The sequence below is a fragment of the Labrus mixtus genome, chromosome 5 (assembly GCF_963584025.1).
Source record: "Labrus mixtus chromosome 5, fLabMix1.1, whole genome shotgun sequence".
Taxonomy (NCBI): Eukaryota; Metazoa; Chordata; class Actinopteri; order Labriformes; family Labridae; genus Labrus; species Labrus mixtus.
In genome coordinates, this window is record NC_083616.1 from 11,134,568 (window position 1) to 11,151,718 (window position 17,151).

The 17,151-nt window shown below is 43.2% G+C and overlaps 1 protein-coding gene across 3 annotated transcripts in view; it reads left to right on the forward strand.

The window, feature by feature from the left end:
- LOC132974027 (tetratricopeptide repeat protein 28-like) overlaps positions 1-17,151 on the forward strand; it is a 164,650-nt gene that overhangs the window by 143,987 nt on the left and 3,512 nt on the right. For 2 of the 3 annotated variants that reach the window (XM_061037784.1, XM_061037786.1), the window contains 13 exons: positions 1,826-1,935; positions 4,796-4,925; positions 5,015-5,233; positions 6,759-6,921; positions 10,659-10,799; positions 13,620-13,764; positions 13,910-14,089; positions 14,169-14,707; positions 15,248-15,495; positions 15,598-15,722; positions 15,813-16,044; positions 16,260-16,336; positions 17,032-17,055. In XM_061037784.1, coding sequence (XP_060893767.1) covers positions 1,826-1,935; positions 4,796-4,925; positions 5,015-5,233; positions 6,759-6,921; positions 10,659-10,799; positions 13,620-13,764; positions 13,910-14,089; positions 14,169-14,707; positions 15,248-15,495; positions 15,598-15,722; positions 15,813-16,044; positions 16,260-16,336; positions 17,032-17,055 — 2,333 coding nt within the window. The remainder of the gene's footprint in view (positions 1-1,825; positions 1,936-4,795; positions 4,926-5,014; positions 5,234-6,758; positions 6,922-10,658; positions 10,800-13,619; positions 13,765-13,909; positions 14,090-14,168; positions 14,708-15,247; positions 15,496-15,597; positions 15,723-15,812; positions 16,045-16,259; positions 16,337-17,031; positions 17,056-17,151) is intronic. The other variant, XM_061037785.1, reaches the window with a different exon arrangement.

A 17,151-nucleotide genomic window follows, 5' to 3' on the forward strand; every position in this document is an offset into this window, starting at 1 on the left:
CGGGGTGCAGCCAGCCACGGCCACATCCTCATGTCATGCCGCTTCTACGTGACTGTGCCTGCGGGGCACACCAAAGGCACGCATGGTGACAGTGACAGACACAGAATGATTCAGAGCACGAGAACAGAGGGAATGAGAGAGTGAGGGAGGAGAGGAGGGATGGAGAGAAAGAAAGAGAATGGCAGGCAAGCGGTGGGGAAAGACAGAAATCAGCATGCGTCATAATTCACATGTATTATTTCACTGTCAACTGGAGAATAAAGAAAACATAGAGTTGGTTGACATTCAGGCTTGATCATGAAGAACTATCACAGAGCAGCTCGGAGAAAGAAAGAAAGGTTTGTGTGCATGCGTGTGCGTCTATGCGTCTATGCGTGGTGTGTGTGTGTGTGTGTGTGTGTGTGTGTGTGTGTGTGTGTGTGTGTGTAGATGAAAGGCTCAGAACTAGAGTTGAGATGAGTGAGGGGTGAGGCTGTCAGAGAATGAAAGGATAATTTAGATCTGTTTCCTCTCTCTTGCTCCAGCGCCTAATGAGCCCTAAGCAGTGCCGAGTCCCCTGCAAGCGCTGCCACCACAGTCAAGATGAAACAGGTAGAGGGAGAGCTGAGGGGGGCAGAGACACCGGCACAGAGATGAGAAAATGAATACTAGAAGGTAGAGAGGAGCTCAGCTGATGCACGGGAGGGAGAGGGCAGGCAGGCAGAGGGAGGGTGTATGGAAAGATAAGGCGAGAGGGGAGACTGTTGCGGGCTTCAAAGGCAGCCGGCTAGCGTGGCTGTGGAGGAGCCATGAAGTCTAAGGCGGCGTGGTGTGCTGGGTCTTGGGGAAAAAGGCTGCGTTTTTTCGGGTCAAGCGCTCTGTTCTTGGCTTATCTGGTCCAGCCACAGACTGTTTTTCAGGAATGCTGAGAAAAGCAGACTCAAATGAGGGCAGCTTGACCCATTTTTTTCCCCAAAACATTTTTGAGACCCCTTTGTCACAGGAGCAATTGGAGAGAAGAGAGAAAAATATGCAGCTTGTAAATGTGCAAAAGCCTATTGCAAACTGCACACTGCTTGCTATGCATTTAGCACCTTGTGGGTTATATATGGCCTGGAAGCTGCCTTTTTTTCCATCATTGTCCTCCGTGGAGTGGCATTTTCATCTCAGTAATTGGACAGAACCAAGTACTCTGCAAGGCAGACTGAGGACACATGCAAAGTTGTGACATACGCCGCGCTGCTTGAGGGATTGAAAGTGAAAAACAAACTGCGTGCTCCCCAGGTTATCTGACACATGCACACTGAACATAAACACCTAGATACACGCACGCAAATGTGTACAAGCACATTCCAACTTCCCCTAGCTTCCAAAGCAACTGTAGAAGTCTCTCAAACAAAAATAACAACTTTGCTCCTCTGTGAGTTTGCAAATATTTGTAGTCGTCTTCATGATATCGTGTGGGTTCTTTTATGCAAGCATCAGGCGTGTGTTTGTGTTTGCTCAGCCGCTCGATCCTGAGCATTGATTACTATGCAGTCCGATTAGTGCTCTAACAGCTTCTCTCTATGGCAGAATGCATGTGTACTTGTTGTGTGTGTGTGTGTGTGTGTGTGTGTGTGTGTGTGTGTTTGTTTCAGTCCAAGTTGGAGCACAATCTTACAACTGAGGCCAAATATCCAAACCTGCTCGCAGTCAGAACATCAGAACCACGCTATGCTTACATCTGTTACTCTGAAAGATACCTAAGAGTCTGCCTGCTCTGAATAATTTTTACTCTCTCTCTCTTCCTCTTCCTCTACTCTCTCACTCTCATCTGCTCCTGTTTCCTCCCCCCGTCTGACAGGCCTAAGGCTTGCTGAGCAGCTGGCTCGGCGTGAGGACGAGGCAAAGATCCGCCATCGTCTGGGGCTCTCGTTGTGGGCCAGTGGGAATCTGGAGGAGGCCCAACATCAGGTAAAGTTTTTTTCTGTTCCTTCCTCATCCTGCCTCGACTCACCTTGACTCAATTCTCCGCTTTCCCTCCCCTCTTCTCTCCTCTCTCCTTTCTGCTTCTCTCTTCCACCTGGACTCACGTGTAGTTAAAACTGACCTCTACTAAGCACACATCTGTTGGCTGGCAAAAATTACAAATTGGGGTGTGGGGGGGTTGGATGTCCGAAGATATGAGGTGTGAAATATACATTTTCAGCTGTGCTCTTATGGGGAAAGACAGAGACCTGGGGAGAAGAAACAAAAGGAGGAATAAAATAGAGGTGGATTTAGGGCTCTACATGCTCTGGAGTCTGCTGGGTTGGTAAATTCTGTCATCTCTGGAGACAGGCGACAGATGACTGAAGATTTTTTTCTATCTGCATGGTCTCCGGAGTCCAAAGCCTCTGCATCACACACATAGTCCGTCCTCTTCAGCCCACTGCCCACCTGGCAAGCATGGAATATCCCCTTAACGTCTCTCTTTACAGTCTGTCCACACACCACAGCTCAAGATTTTTCGTAGCTTATGAATCCACATACAAATCTGCCAGCAGCAGTGGCTGTCACGTGTGTCTGTAGGGATGTTATTCTGCTGCTTTCATTTTTAAAATCTAGTCCAAAATACATTTCTGGTGTGATAGACGCACACCACAAACATCTATGTGACCCAGATAGCTTTGTTTTTCTGTCCTGCATTGTACTTTTTCTGAAAAGTAAACTTGTCTGTTTGCAATTATTTGTAACAAGAGTTTGGAGAAGAAAGACCAGGCCAAGGTGATGACTAGACCAGGGGCTCATGAGTCATCTTGAGGAATTTGTGTTCAATTAAAGAAAAATATTATTCTAACAAACGCATGCAACATATTTTCCACCGTGTGTTTGCTTTATAGTTTTACACTCAAATGTAAGACCGTAGTTGTGCCTATTATTTGTGACTTCCTTACAGAAATCCAATGCCTTCCCACATCCACCACAGAAATGTTGAGAATTTTAACCCCTATGTCTGCTTGTAGGCCTCAGGGTGAATTGGTGGTTGGAAAGGACACTTAATGTCCTCAGAGTGTAGATAAAATGGTTATTCATGAGCTGGCCTGTTGCTACGGATGACCTTGGGAAATACTCTGACCCACTTCAAACCTCATTTATAAAGGTTTAAATTGGAATTCATAAAGCCACCATAGGCATGGGCTTAGAGTACTTGACCTTGTCTGCTTAATTTTCTTTATATTTAAACCCGGTTGTAGTTTAAAACCTCAACTTCAATCTTTGTGTTTACGGTGACACACAGATTGACTTGTCCTGATACTGATCAGCTCTGGGACAAACTCACATTCATATTTGATAAGAACATAAATCAATAAATTCATGTTTACTTAAATACCACAGTTCTATTATGCATTAACCTTTTCCTAACTCTGATACCATTTGAGTTACCCTAGAGAGGTTATTTTTCAGAAATCATTAGAGGTGCATGTGTATCAAGCTTTGGTCACGTTTGCGCTACAGCATGACATTGACATTCAGTTAACATGTCAGATAAAAGCCATGTTAGTGTCAGCGGCGCTAAAAACATGAGCATGCTATCTGAATGCATAGCAGCGGAAGAATGGAGCAGATTTCCCGACAGCCAAGCAAGTCACTGCAGACGCAGCACAATCGAGATTGTTCCCCCTTTCATCTGTGCCAGGAGGGGTCAGGCCGGAGGAAAGGCGCTGTGAGAAATTAGTTTCACTCTTAAAGGGTATGTCTGCAAGCTTAACAGATTAAACTAGCGCTGCAGCAATCCGCCCAAGGTCCTATCAGCAAAATCAACGAGACCAGCAGCTCCGTCGACTAGCACCACTGCAGCAGAGCTCCCAGATTCTCTGCTGATCTCTAGACTCCCCCTTCACTCCCGTTGACACACTTTTGCTGCATGACCTTGGGATATGCCAGACAAGCTACAGAGTATGCATATATGTATGCTCACCAGCAACGCACATGCTATTCTCTCTCTCTCTTTCTTTCTGTTTTTAAAACCACAATGCTGATACAATCCATTTCATCCGCACCAACAACCTTTCTCCACTGCAGCTCTTTGTCTTCCTTTGAGCTTTGGTTAAATGGTGTGAGCAGAGTGCTTCACCCTCTCTGCTGGCCCCAGACTCCTAGAGAGTGGCTCTATAGCAGTCCCAGTCACCCTACAGGGCTGCCATAGGTGCAGAAATAGGAAATCAATAAAGGCTCCCATGAATCAGCACTCCTGGCTTGCTCTGCTTGGCCGGTGCAACACCGCCTGCTGCCCCACCTCTCCATTGTCCCTCTCCCTCCCTCAATCCAATGTCTGGCGCTGAATAGAAAGGTCCAATAACACAGACAGGCTTATTGAGTTCACGGAGCATTTATTTCCATGGCTGCTGTCTGGAAGTTGATGCTCAGGTAATGGTTTAGTTTCTCATTGCCCTTTCAAGTGTTGAGGCAAATAAGAGCTGAAGAGAGGTTTACTTTTTGGTTGGTGATTCATCGAGCTACATTACAGTCCTTTTCTTTGCTGGGATAGATGCTGAATTGGAAAACAGCAGATCTCGGATGACGGTTGAGGTGGGATGCTACCACCTAGTGGTCACAGGAATTCTCCCTCATCAAAAGTCAAATCATACATGCTTTGTGATATTGGATTTGATGGACATTTTATTCGCTCTTTCCAGACTATAAAAGCCTTCAAAAGACAGTGATACTTAATGTATTGAAATGATTAAGACATCCCTTGACCCATACTAATACGATACACTTCATAATCAGAATCTAAGTGTGATGTTATAGTTTTACTTTAAATTCCTTATTTTTTTGTTTTTTTCCTCAGCTCTACCGAGCATCTGCACTGTTTGAGACCATCCGCCATGAAGCCCAGCACAGCACAGACTACAAACTCTCTCTGTTTGACCTGCAAACCTCCTGCTACCAGGCACTCCAAAGGGTTCTTGTAAGCCTAGGTATGCCCATCCACACTTTTCAATTCCTTTGTACTTCATGTTGTTTTAGTCTTCACTTTTTAATGGATATCCACCTCTGATCCCCACAGGCCACCATGATGAGGCTCTGGCTGTGGCAGAGCGCGGTCGCACACGAGCCTTTGCTGACCTGTTGGTGGAGCGGCAGACTGGCCAGCAGGACTCAGACCCCTACACCCCAGTCACAGTGGAGCACATCCTGGACACAGTCAACAGCCAGAGGGCCTTGGTGCTGTATTTCTCCATGGCTGCTGGTTACTTGTACAGCTGGCTACTGGCTCCAGGAGCAGGTAACTGTCTGTGCTTCGTCTACTGCTCAGGTTGTAAACTTTTTAAATCCAACACAAAATGTTTTTGTTTTTTTTACCTCAAACTTGTATCAAAGCTTCTTTCCTATACAATGTTTAAAGTGTGGACAATTACAAAGGTCAAAGAACATATGAATATGAACAAATCAGTTGCTGTTAATCAAAGCTGAACTTTGATCTTACCTGTGGGGTAAGAAGTCCAGCTGTAACACCAAGCGACATTGCCACCTGCCACTCTGTTGTAAGGATTTGCCCCCTGCTTTGCCTGTTACCCAAGAAGGTGTCGGCCAGTGGACCAGGCTAATTGAAAGTAACACGGCCAAACAACGCCGGCAACATCTCTGCACATGCCAAGAGGAAACACTTAGCCTTTTCACAAAGTCAGAACATCATTTCTCTGTCTCTTTTCATCCTGTCTCCTGTTTTTTGTTACTTTTGTAGCTTTTCTTTTAGTATGGTGTTGCTGTGCTTCCCCCCCCCCCCCCCCCCCCCCCCCCCCCCCCCCCCCTCAGACAGAGGGATTAAGATGCAGCTTGTTTTCTGACTCGTGAAATTCCAGTTTCACAAAGAGAATAGGCAAAGCCGCGGGTGAATTACAGTGCATCGCATACAACTCCTGCGTCGGCAATACTGTTAGTGCTCCTTTGGCTCTTCTCTGCTCTCTGCTTTAGAGAGGAAATGAAAGCCATGACCCGTGTTCTATACCACTAAAAGCCTGAACATTTGATCAAACCCAGCTCCCTGGCAACCGTATGAACTTGACCCCCCTCAGCAATCGTCATACGGAGGGGAGGAACACTACAGGGACCAGTGGAGATCTTCAAAGCACTAAATTTTGCCCCAGGCTAAGAGGGAGCCACTTGCTCACTAATCGGCTGTCTGTCACTTCCTGGCATTGCCTGGCATCCAGCTGGCACACAAACATGGCCTGCTCTAAACAGTCTGCCATGTATAAAGGCCTGCTAAGGTCTGAATTACCTCAGTAGTGTAAATTCTGGGTGTTTATATGCATGAATGTGCAGTGGCACACATACTGTATATGTGTGTGAGTGCACGCACATACTGTATATGTGTGTCAGGTTTATATACACACCTGAATCACATAAAATATCCATCAAAGATAGATTTAATACAAACATACATGCAAGCCCCTCCATTTACACAGCTGACACATGCACAAAATCACACACACATATACATCCTGTATTCCATCTCCCAGAGTACTCTTCCCCACACCCCCTCTGATGTTCCTGCTCAAAACTCAGCTGAGCTCTCATGTCAGGCAGCAGATGGCACAGGCAGCCTTAAACATTATTTGTTTTATTCATTTTGCTTCACAGATGCATTACTGCACGTGGCCTCACTCACAGCTTTCAATTCAAGCGACATTCCATCCTGTTGTCAGCGTGCAATAAAAATGTTTTTGATGAAAAGGCGAGGAAAATAGTTCCTTTGTCATTAACCTCAAAACAGTCACTCATGTGTGCCTCTGCTCCCTTCTCTGCAGGCATCCTGAAGTTTCATGAGGTGTACCTTGGCGAGGGCATATCAGAGGGAGGGTCAGAGTTCCAGGAGGGAGGTGTCGGCAGTGGTGTGATCAGCGGGTCCTCGTTGGAGCAGCACATAGCCAGTGCCCGGGAGGCTCTGGGAGTAGAGTCTTATTACAGCAGGTGAGATGTTTACAGCTCTCATAATGAAATGGGAAATATTTGCTGAATTTGTTAGCTCATTAAATATGTTCTTGAAGAAATAGGTATAATGTTCGCACAAGCTAGTTGATGGTATATAGATATGGTTTTTTTTTATAACTTTGTTGTGACTGAGGATGTGTGGATGCAGTTCTTCTGATCTGATGAACATGACTCTTGAAATAAATTACTCTTCACATACACATACACATAATACACATAAACCTTTTCTTACATAGGTAGTAAAGTAGTATCCAACCTGTTCCATGCAGCCATTTTTCTTGAGAAGTGACTATTTATTTGTATAAGCAGACAAAGAAGAAACAATCCACAGCAGCTTTATCGACAGAAAAAGCAAAGCCTGTACAAACACACTCTTCAATTAACATGTGATCTTTGAGAAGCCCTTGTTAACTTTTCATCAATAGGAGGCTTTAAAAAACATGAGATATTACCAAAAATGTTTCCCAACGCATTAAAGAAGTTAGCATTTAAAGCAGAGCTTGACATTTCCATCTCTGAAGGTAGCTGAGTTTGTTTTATCATTCAGAGAGTGTGTCTGTGTGTGTAGAATAGTGTTAGTCTGCCCCATTGAACCTTATGATGACAGGCCTCCTCTACCTTCCTAAAGTACTCTACTCTCTCCCCAGTGGGAATAAATGAGACGGAATAATGGCTCTTTGTTGAGCTAGATTGTTGAACTCATCTAACAAACACAGAACCTGACAGGGGAAGGAAGAGAGAAATGTGTTTCTGAGAGTATAAGGAACAATGGGCAGAGAATTAAGATGCCATGGTATAATCTGTTGAGCCGAAGCAGAAGCTTGTGGTTCAAGACCAAACAGACAACAGGGAGTGTATCCAGAGGGTCTCTGCATGAGTAGATGGAAACTGGGGAGATGTATTGAAACCAAAATCTTCCATCGACATCCACGGGTCTACACAATGTTTGATGTTAGCTCCTGTCTCTAGTTGGTGTTTGATCCATAGTGCCCAGCTTGTCCGCTCAGTGCCATCCTCCACCACCCCAGCAGTCTGGGCCTCCTGCCCCATTACCAGCTCATTTGCTACTCCAATGGGAAGCTGCACACACGCCACTGCGCCTGGATGGGCACAATATGGCACCACTTACCAGCCCATTCATTCTCCAGAGTGGAAAGAAAGAGAGGCAGCGGTCTGAAATGAGTAGAGAGAGAAAATAAATGGGATGGGGAAGAATAGGGAGGGCATATTTATTTGAAAGAAATGAGAAAGCAGCATTTGTGACTGTAGAGATACCGTATATGTAATAACGTTTTTCATATTTTCTTTAAGTCATCGTTTCAAACTTTATTTTAATTTGCATCCAAGATGCCTTCAGTCACCATTTCTGTCAGTATGGACACCACAGGAGATAGAATCTCAATTTTCCATATTCACACTGTAGCCATCTTCCTCCGACAACATGCACGGAGTGGGAAACTGAAAATGCTGCCTTGCTGTGTTCTAGGTTCTAAGTCCTATAAATGTAAGATATATGCGAAACCATTATCATTACCACTTCTACACTGATCCTCATCTTTAAAGACAAAGAACTGTTCAAACAGGAGGGGTAGCAGGTCATATTTCAAGTTGAAAAAACATATTTGATAACCAATTAGTTACAGGTATACACCAGCTCATTAAAGAATTGGGAGTGTGCCTATGTTCCCACAGCCCTATGTTCCCACATTTTTAAGATTTGTCATAAATTTGTATCAGATTTTATCCCCCTTTCTCCCAATTTGGTAGCCAATAACACCCAAACTATTATCCAGTAGCAATGGACTACAGATGGAATGTAGCTTTTAGCTTAATCTGGTGCGCCCATCTCTTTGTTTATTGCAAACATTTAATGTAAGTGCACGTTGTCCTTTTAAATAAACTTTTTTTTTTTACCAACTTTTTATTTATTTTGACAGCCTTTACAGGTGTATATCATCCAATAAATTCATTTGGTAGTAATTCATACATCCATTTCATTGTCATAATAACAATGCAAATAAAAAAAATAAAAAAGAAGAGGATGACAACACAAACCTGCTCTCAACGCAGCTGGAGCTACCAGGTCCCTCTCAATTTTAATCCATGGTATGGAAATATTCTCATTAAACCAATTTATAATGGGACGAAGGGAGAGTGCCTGAAAATACAATTTAAAGTTAGGGACTGAAAGTCCTCCTAACTCCTTCTTTCTTTGTAAATTAGCAAGTTTTATTTTAGGACGTCTTCCTTTCCAAAAAATTCCAAAACATTCTTGTGATGATGCTGTGTATTTTATCCCAATACTTTGATGGAGGTGCTAGGGGTAACATGTAACTACAGATTTATTGAGATTCTGCCTGAGAGAAAAGTTATGCCATCGCTACATATCATTTTTAAGCATGTTCTGAGTGCTGGCATAATTCTTATAAACAGTTTTTTAAGGCATGGAAATATGTTTATTCCTAAGTATTTAAACTGAGAGACCACTGGTATATTGAAATGTGCACATTCGTCTCTACTAGTTTGATTTATAGGTAGAAGCGCAGACTTGGTCTAGTTTATTTTAAAACTAGAGACAAAACTATACTGTTCGAAGATACTAAGTATATGTGGAAGTGAATTCTTTATATCAGAGAAAAATAAGAGGATGTCATCAGCAAAGAGTGATATATGATGCTTGGTAGAGTTAAGTATTATTGGTGTGATGTTTTGTGATATCCTAATAGACTGTGCCAGTGGCTCAAGTGCCTTGACTTTTTAAACGTTTTATAAAGTTTGACAGTCAAGGAAACTAATAGAACACAATATACCTGATAATCCTTTTATCTAACATAATATAAAAGATAATCTTAGCGTTCAACCACTTCCTTGCTAACATTACTATTAGTGAATTACAACTTTTCTATTAAAGCTAACACAATAAAAAAAGTGATGTTAGCATTCTGCCACTTCCTAGCTAATGTTAGCTTGAATGTGGCTATATACTCGTCAAATATGTTGTTTAAACTTGACAAATGACCAATTTGTCCCATGAATTTCTACTGTACATGGTCTGTTCAGTGGCTTTCATTTAGGAAAATGTGATTGGTCTAATTCTGCTTCTATAAAATTAACAAAATAAAGACAAATAACTACAACGTTAAAAAACGGAAGTTAAGCTGCACAACGTTAGTGTGAGGTCAGAGGAAAACGGCAGCAATGTCAACATAGTGAATGGAGGCAAGGCTTTAAAATAAAAGGTGGTGGTGTTAGTGGTGGGAGCACAAGATAATGAGAGAACCCATGTTGCTAGTTCACACACAGATATTGTTAGAGAAAGAAGCTGACATAAGAGTTACATGATATGGGTGCATAAGAGGAGAGATCTAGGCATGAGGAAGAAATGGGGGGGAGTGGTGGCAAGTTAGAGATTGTGGGGTTGGGGGTGGGTGACTCCCAACTGACTGGATCAGCATCAGCAGCATTATAATGAAAGGATTTAACTCTGCTTATCATCACGGTGTTGGACCAAGCCTGGGAAATTAGGCCAAGTGTGTGTGGGGGTTGGAACTGTGTGTATTTTTTAAGACAGATCAGGCGTGTGTGTAGTTGATTAATCCACTGAGAAACAATGTAAGTCTGTATATTGTCTTTCTTTGCTGAAGTGCCTTTTTCTTGCCAAAATCTCAGCAGGCTGTTCATGTCTCTCACTCCATCTCTCTCATTCTCTTTTCCAGAGGATGTTCAAGCAGCGAGACAGAGAGTGAGGCGGGAGATTTGTTGGACCAACAATTTGAGGAGCTCAACAACAAGCTTAACTCAGTCACTGATCCAACAGGCTTCCTGCGAATGGTGTCCAGAAACAACCTGTTCAACAGGTACAAGATTTTGCCAAATCACCCTGACATTCCTGCACTCAGCCCTTCATCCAGGAGCTCTACTTAAACCTACTTTTCCCCCCCAAAAAAACAGAAAGATTAAAAATATCTGCTTGGGTAAGGAGATTCAGGGCTATTGTGGCTCATGTGTGAAAGGAGTCTTTTCTATTGTTTAGCCAGCGCAGAGGCAGCATGTGAATCCTTCTTATTAAATAGACTGAGTAGAGCCAAGCTGCTAAAGCCCTTATCGCTGCCTGCTCTGATGGAGCCTTGTGTGTGTGTGTGCGTGTGTGTTCCAAACACAGACGTCGATGTGGTTTTAAGATGTTTGCCCTGTTTGTGTTTGCAGATTGTAGATTTACGGCTGTGTATTTTTTAAGTGAGTCTGCCAGTGGCTCCTTCAGAGTATTATTGAAAACCACTACCCACAGTATTCATTTACATTGAGCTGATTTGTAATGTACACCAATAGAATGTGTGCATGTGTGTGCATATGTGTGTGTCTGGGTCATATTTCCCTGTCCTCGTCCACAGTTGAGCTGGTCTTTGATGAGAGGGTAATTCCAGCTTTAATTGAGTCTCGGTGCTCATTAAGCTCTTTTAATGGGCTGCCGGTAATAATCCGCTCATTCTTTTGGGCCTCAAAAAACTCTGAATTATAAAGCTCTTCGTGCTTTGGAGCCTATCGTCTATCACAATGCTGAAGCAAGAGAAAATGAAGACGACCTCTTTGTCACTTCTATTCATACATCTTGGTGGTTGATATTAGATAATGTTATATACGTACTTTTAAAAACATTAATAATTAAGCTATTAGTAGTATGAAGACTTCAGTATTTTCACAATTCCTCCTAATTAAGAGAAATTAGAAAATTCAGTAGGCTCTAATTAAATGACATTTAATCCAAATAGCTGCATGTTAAGTATGAAATAGATGTACTTCTGGATGTGATGTCTTCATTTGGTATTATAATCGATTGCCCTATTTTAACACAGAGATCTAATCTTCACCAGGGAGCTCAGAAGGATTACTATGGGAAGGTGATAATGAACAACTCCTCGTGTCTAATCCCCTCTGTGTGTAATTGAAAACGTTTTTATGCACATTGATAGCATAATGAGATGATGAAGTTGTCAGTAAAAAAAGACAGGAAAGACACACGTGTGAGGAAAAATACTGGAAAATAGGTTCAAGTCATGGCTAAAATGAGGCCACTTTAAAATGTATCATGAAGGCTAACAGGTATCTTTTGTATGCTTAAAAATGTGTCTCTCCACTGCAGCCTGGACTTGTCAGCCCCTGAATCCAATCTTCACCTTCAGCCTCACTGCTTTCACTCTTTTCTTTTCACTGTTTCCCTCTGCACTTGACACTCACCTTCTCTTGGCTGATCCTTTGCCCACTCTCTCATTCTTTCTGTCAGCCTAACAAACGATTGTTTGCTTTCCCATGGAGGCTCATGCCAAGGCCTGGGAGAGAGACAGAGTGTTGGGAGTCTGGAGGGAAGCCAGTGGCCGGGGGCTACCAGAAGGGCAGGATAGATGTCTGTTGGCTGCTGCCCGGGAGAAACTCTGGCTGCTGGAACAGACGGAGAGTAGTGACAAGTGTGGCTATAAAACTCAGGCCTGTGCGCCTACAGCACCGGAGGCTTTTAAGCCCACGGCTACTATTAGCACAGTTCTCAGTATGTTATGTGTCTCTGTCTGTGCAGGGAGGTGTCACTCCTGTCACACAGGAGACGTGCCCCGAAAACAAATGGCCGCTGCCTTCTTTCTGTTTGCTTCAGATATATATCATAGGAAATAAATTGAACAATCTCCACACATGGAAACACATTTTTATTACACCTGGAATATGTGCCTGTAAAAATGGGATGATAACTTCTTTGCTGCTGGTGCCAATTAGATCACTTCCAACACATGTTTCTGTAAAGCTCTAAGACTACCACAATGCATTACTGCCATCTAGTGGAGCTTTACATGTTGGCAATGTTCTTAGTGTCATTATTATACTCATGCTTTCACTGAAGGATTGCAGCACATCACAATGGAGATTCAGTTTGTCCTGCTTTTATCTGCCTCTTACTCAGTGTGACTTGGATCTGACAGTGACGATATAAAAGAGAGATGAGGCGTCTGTGATTGAGTGTTGGATCAGTCTCTTTTGTCTCTACTTTGTGCTGCTACTACACAAACTCACAGAAACAACAGTGACTGAGTATGTATCTTTATAGAGCCATATCTGATGCAACATTATGCAGCAAGTTAGACATGGTGCTTGCAGCCACATTCTGCAGCACATCTGGAAAGCTCATTAACTGCAGCAGGATGAGTTGATTTTAAAGGGTAGTTGGATTCAAGAGTTCCCTTTTAGTTTCTCCTTTGGTTTCCAGATGTAATAGTCATAGCCCAGCTTACTTTCTTTTTAATTGTAAATTGAATCATCATTAGCAGTTGTTTTATTTTCAAACTTTGGACATTAGGGTACCAAAAGCAGCTATGGTTATGTTATTTATGTTAAGCTTAATGTACACCAGCTAAGTACAGTGGTATCAGATAAGACCTGATATTTATATTGAAATGTATGGGGACTTGAGCTTAGCCTTTTTATTTTGATATCTGATAATCTAGAAGAAGGAAAATCCTTTGAAACTAAAAGAGAAAAAAAGACCTGTGATATACAGTATATATACTGTATATATACAGTATATGGTTAATTGTACATGATGTGACAAACTATTAAATGCTACCAGGGGTCTGCAGCATGAACATATCATTGACAAAATTAAAACAGAATTATTGTTTTTTGTGTTTGTGCAGGAGTTGCCAGAGTATGACCAGCCTGTTCAGTAACACCATGTCACCTGCCAAAGATGGAAACTCTTCCCTGCCTCGTCGCTCCAGCAACCTCGGAAAGCCTCCACTGCGAGCACTTTATGATTTGCTAATCGCACCTATGGAAGGGGTGAGACTTGCCTGTATGACTCACTGGCTGCCTGTTGATGCAGTCGGGTGGTAGAGAGAAGGGATAAAAATAAGAGATAAAGGGGCACAGATTGAATGTTATTTAGTATTTGTTTTATTTTCCTACTAATCCTGTGGTCTGACAGGGCTTGATGCACTCCAGCGGGCCTGTTGGCAGACACAGACAGCTGGTGATGGTGCTGGAGGGAGAACTGTATCTCATCCCCTTCGCCCTGCTGAAAGGAAGCTCTTCAAATGAATACCTGTATGAGCGCTTCAGCCTCATCGCTGTTCCCTCCATTCATGGCCTTGGATCCAGTTCAAAGGTTGAGCTTAACATATTACTTGACTGTAGTCCTTAGGTTGTATAGACCTATGATGTAACCTTTGTTGTTATGCTCTCAGGCTCACTCCCGGCGCCCTGGACCAGCTCCCTGCGGTGGTGTCTCAATGGCAGCTGTGGTTGGGAACCCTCGGCTACCCTCACCTGTGATGGACCGCTGGCTGTGGGGACCCATGCCCTCTGCAGAGGAGGAGGCCCTCATGGTTGCTGAGCTGCTGGGTTGCCAGCCACTTGCAGGCTCTGCTGCCACTAAGGAAAGAGTGATGAGTGCCCTCACACAGGCTGAGTGTGCCCACTTTGCCACACACATTTCCTGGAAGTTGGCAGCACTGGTGCTTACCCCAAACCCTGAGAGCGTACCTGGTGGTGCTAGTGCCAATGTTGGAACAGTGGGAAGAGGTGCAGGGGGGAGGAGAGGCAGCAGTGGTCGGGGTAGGAAGGGCTCCATTGGAAGTGGTTACACCATCCCAGAGTCTCTCCACATGCAGGATGACAGCAGTGATGTGGAGAGCATCTGTGACAGTCCGCCCCTCCAGGAGTTTCTCCTGACAGCAGCCGACATTCTGGACCTGAGGTTACCTGTCAAACTGGTAGTGCTGGGGTAGGTCGAATTGTTAAAATGAACCCAATAAAATAATGTCTGTGCAGGTTCTCAGTCATCCAGGTCATCTGTACATTTGAATTTACCACTAAAATAATATTTAAAACATGCCTAATATTTGATTTAATCAAGTTCTAAGGTAGTAATCGGCTTGTTTGAGGTCAAAAACAAGGATAAAGTTAGTCATTGTTTAGTCATGGATTAAGGATGATTCAAAGATATTGAAGGTATCCAGTACAGTACTAGAAACAAATAGCTTTGTAATTAATAAAACAATGACAGGGTATTACTTTTTTGAGCGAAAAAAATGAGAGAAATCTGAATTTCTCCAGATTAAAGTGGTAAAAAAAAAATACAAATATATGAAATACACTTGGCTATTCTCTGATTTTATAAAGTCAGAAATGTTAAAGAAAGAAAAATAGGATAGAAAGAAAACCATAGATTATTTTAAAAAGGCCATATCTTTTTCTTAAACAGCTTTAAACTTTAATACTTTGTATATCATGGCAATTGATGTCTGTGTCATTGTGGCTTCAGGTCGTATCAGGAGTCCAGCAGCAAAGTGACAGCAGATGGTGTTGTTGGATTGACCCGGGCCTTCCTGGCTGCTGGGGCTCAGTGTGCTCTCGTGTCCTTGTGGCCTGTACCTGTCGCAGCCTCCAAAGTTTTTGTCCATGCCTTCTACACTGCCCTGCTTAATGGAACCAAGGCGAGTGCAGCTCTGGCAGATGCTATGAAGACTGTGCAGAGCAGCAAGCAGTACTCACACCCCTCCAACTGGGCAGGTCAGAGATGTCATTAACTAATGTCTTAATTCTACAATCCCATTTTTTTTTTAAAGTTGACAATGAAATTGACTTCTTCTTATTGCGTAATTGTCTGTCCAGGATACATGCTGATTGGCAATGATGTCAAACTTAATAGCCCCTCATCCCTCATTGGCCAAGCCTTGGCAGAGATTCTGCAGTATCCAGAACGAGCGCGTGATGCTCTGAGAGTTTTACTCCACCTGGTGAGACATGGAGTAAAAACACAAGTAACCACTCAGCTTAAGGAATGTCACAAAGAAAGCCTTAGAAATAACCAACTCTGGTCCTTGCAGGTGGAGAAGTCTCTTCAGAGGATACAGAATGGCCAGCGTAACTCCATGTATACATCCCAGCAGAGTGTGGAGAATAAGGTGGGGGGCGTCCCTGGCTGGCAGGCCCTGCTGACAGCTGTGGGCTTCCGTCTCGACTCCGCAGGCCCCGGTATCCCTGCTGCCGTCTTCTTTCCCGTTGCTGATCCGGGAGACAGGCTCCAGCAGTGCAGCACCACTTTACAATCATTACTGGGTATGCATCTAAAAGAAACTTCACATCATTGTTTAATAAGACTGAGAACCTCTCCTGTGTTCTACTGATAAGTGATAATGTAGTTTGTGCTAAATATTTTAAGACTGTTTTCCAAAATGGCCATCTTGGTCCTTCTATTTCTCACTGTATATGATGTCATAAAAACATGCCTGATGTATGAATGCTGAAGAACTTTCTTTGATCCCATCCCTCAGGTCTACCACCGCCCGCTCTTCAGGCTTTGTGCAAACTCATCACTGCTTCAGAGGCAGGAGAGCAGCTCATCAACAGGGTAGGCAGCTGCAGCTCGGAACAAATGATTCTGGATTTTTTAAATCAATGCACCACAAAACAAATTGGTCTTTGGCTCAAGTGACAAATACAGTTGCTTGTATTTAGTGTTAAGAACTACTTAGCGATTCCTTTTTTTGTAATTAGTATCATGAGGTTTCTGCGAGAAGAGAATATGAGGGATATGGTATGACATAACTTAGTTACGTCAAGAGTGGATACACGCTAACTCACCGGCAGCTCAAGAACTGGAGTAATCTGCATTAAATCAGTACAGATAAGCTTGAACTAGCAGTTTCATTTCAAGTGCAAAGTCTTAACTGCAATCTGAGACCTGTTCTTTTGCACCCAAGCTCGTGACACCCGAGAATTAATCTTACACATCAGTGTTTTATCCCTGTTTACGTGTGACATGTGAATATCACATGCTTAAAGTGAAATACAAACTATCCACTTAGCTGGTGATTAGCAGTTGGTGACACCTCTTACTGTGATTTATGGCCTCAGGGCACGCAACCTGAAACATGCTCAGTGTAACCTATGTATGCTTATTGCACAAAACGTTTTACTGTGCTAGATACTTGTGTTAGTCTTTGCTGTTATCCTTCTTGTTGACCTGAACCCTTTGTGAATGGCCTATGTGCATGCTATTAAAGCCTATTTTCTCTCCCCTTCCCTTTAACGTGCCATCTGAAGGCTGTAAAAAATATGGTGGCAATGGTGAGTGTGCCTTCACTTACCTGCACTCCTTCCCACTAATCCAATCTCTGCTTTCTGTCCTGATTAACTTTCCAAAGCATTGATAGAATATAAATC